Raw genomic sequence first — 1,280 nt, 5'->3', positions numbered from 1 at the left:
CTGTATTTGTCGCAACGATGCGTCACCGGGGTGTCTAGACAGGATTTCTATGCTAATTCTGTCCAGTACACCACCATGTTGTTCTTTGGCATGCTGGTAGAGCACCGAGGTTTGTTTTTGATTATTATAGTCCCTCCAATGTTCGTTTACACGCTCAGCCAAACTTCTTGCCATTTCACCTATGTATGTCGTGTTTCTGTTTTTACACTCACCATCCATACAGCTTATTTTGTAGACTACATTTCTGGCTTTGCAGTTGGCACCAGGACTATTCTTGCACACATTAGATCAATAATATGTAAAACATATCCCTTCAGAAGAACAAGGTGTGTTGAGGAGAGTTGCATTGTATGTTTAAAATGTGTGTCACTAACTGGAAGAGTTTGGAAAAAACTGCTCTAATAGATGTCGTGATTGACTGACAGATTGAGATCACCTCTTTTGTAATATAAGAATAACAATTTTCTATGAAATCATTAAGGTCAGTACCATAAAATGAAGCAAACAAGGAAAGTGTCAACACTTACTCATTAAAATACATGACCTGCGGTTAAACAAAATGAATTCCCAAGACAACACATACACACACACATGCATCAAAAGAAGAAGATGAAGACCTACCTGGTTCACCATTGGTAGAGTTGGCTTGCTACAGGGATTAGATGGTGAGAAGTTGTCACAAGTTGGCATGTCACGCCGGTCTCCAATAGTACCAGGAGTAGCAGCTAGTTCTTGCAGCTCATCCAGTGGCATTCCATCACTACTTCCGCCTCGCTGCGAAGAGTCGACAGCAGTGGAGGAGGTGCCATAATGTGAAATGGGAGACATTGCTGGAGCCGCAGCAGTGGGCAGGGCGGGCAGAGGTGGGGCAGGGGGTGGTGGTGGAGGTGGTGGGTATCCCGTGATGGTGGCAGAGCTGCTGCTGCTGGAATAGTTTGCAGTGCTCATAGTGCCTCTAGAAGTGCTGAATGTTGTGCCAGTTGCCGTAGTGACCACTGTGGCTGCAGTGCTGTTGCTATTGCCAGTCTGCTGGGTGTGAGGCACTGGCCTGTCTTTGGCGGCTGACAGCCACTCAGATGACCGGTTCCCAATAATATTTCCTGAAAAAGCAAAACCAGAATATGAACTTGTAGATACAATTAGAATTTACATTATTTACATTATTTACATTTGACAGATATTTGTCCTCATCTTGTTTGTTGTTAACACAACGTTTCGGCTGATATACCCTCCAGCCTTCGTTAGGTGTCTTGGGGAAATTTCGAACCTGGGTTCTCATT

General features: G+C 44.2%; 1 protein-coding gene across 1 annotated transcript in view; it reads right to left on the bottom strand.

Annotated features, from left to right (window-relative positions):
- The window catches only part of LOC106879930 (ubiquitin carboxyl-terminal hydrolase 19), a 163,422-nt gene that overhangs the window by 127,613 nt on the left and 34,529 nt on the right, over positions 1 to 1,280 (bottom strand). Inside the window, exon 9 of the mRNA XM_052977848.1 lies at positions 622 to 1,100. Coding sequence (XP_052833808.1) covers positions 622 to 1,100 — 479 coding nt within the window. The remainder of the gene's footprint in view (positions 1 to 621; positions 1,101 to 1,280) is intronic.

The sequence above is a fragment of the Octopus bimaculoides genome, chromosome 29 (genome assembly GCF_001194135.2).
Source record: "Octopus bimaculoides isolate UCB-OBI-ISO-001 chromosome 29, ASM119413v2, whole genome shotgun sequence".
Taxonomy (NCBI): Eukaryota; Metazoa; Mollusca; class Cephalopoda; order Octopoda; family Octopodidae; genus Octopus; species Octopus bimaculoides.
Note: the sequence above shows the minus strand (reverse complement) of the source record. Positions and strands in the feature narration are given on the sequence as shown.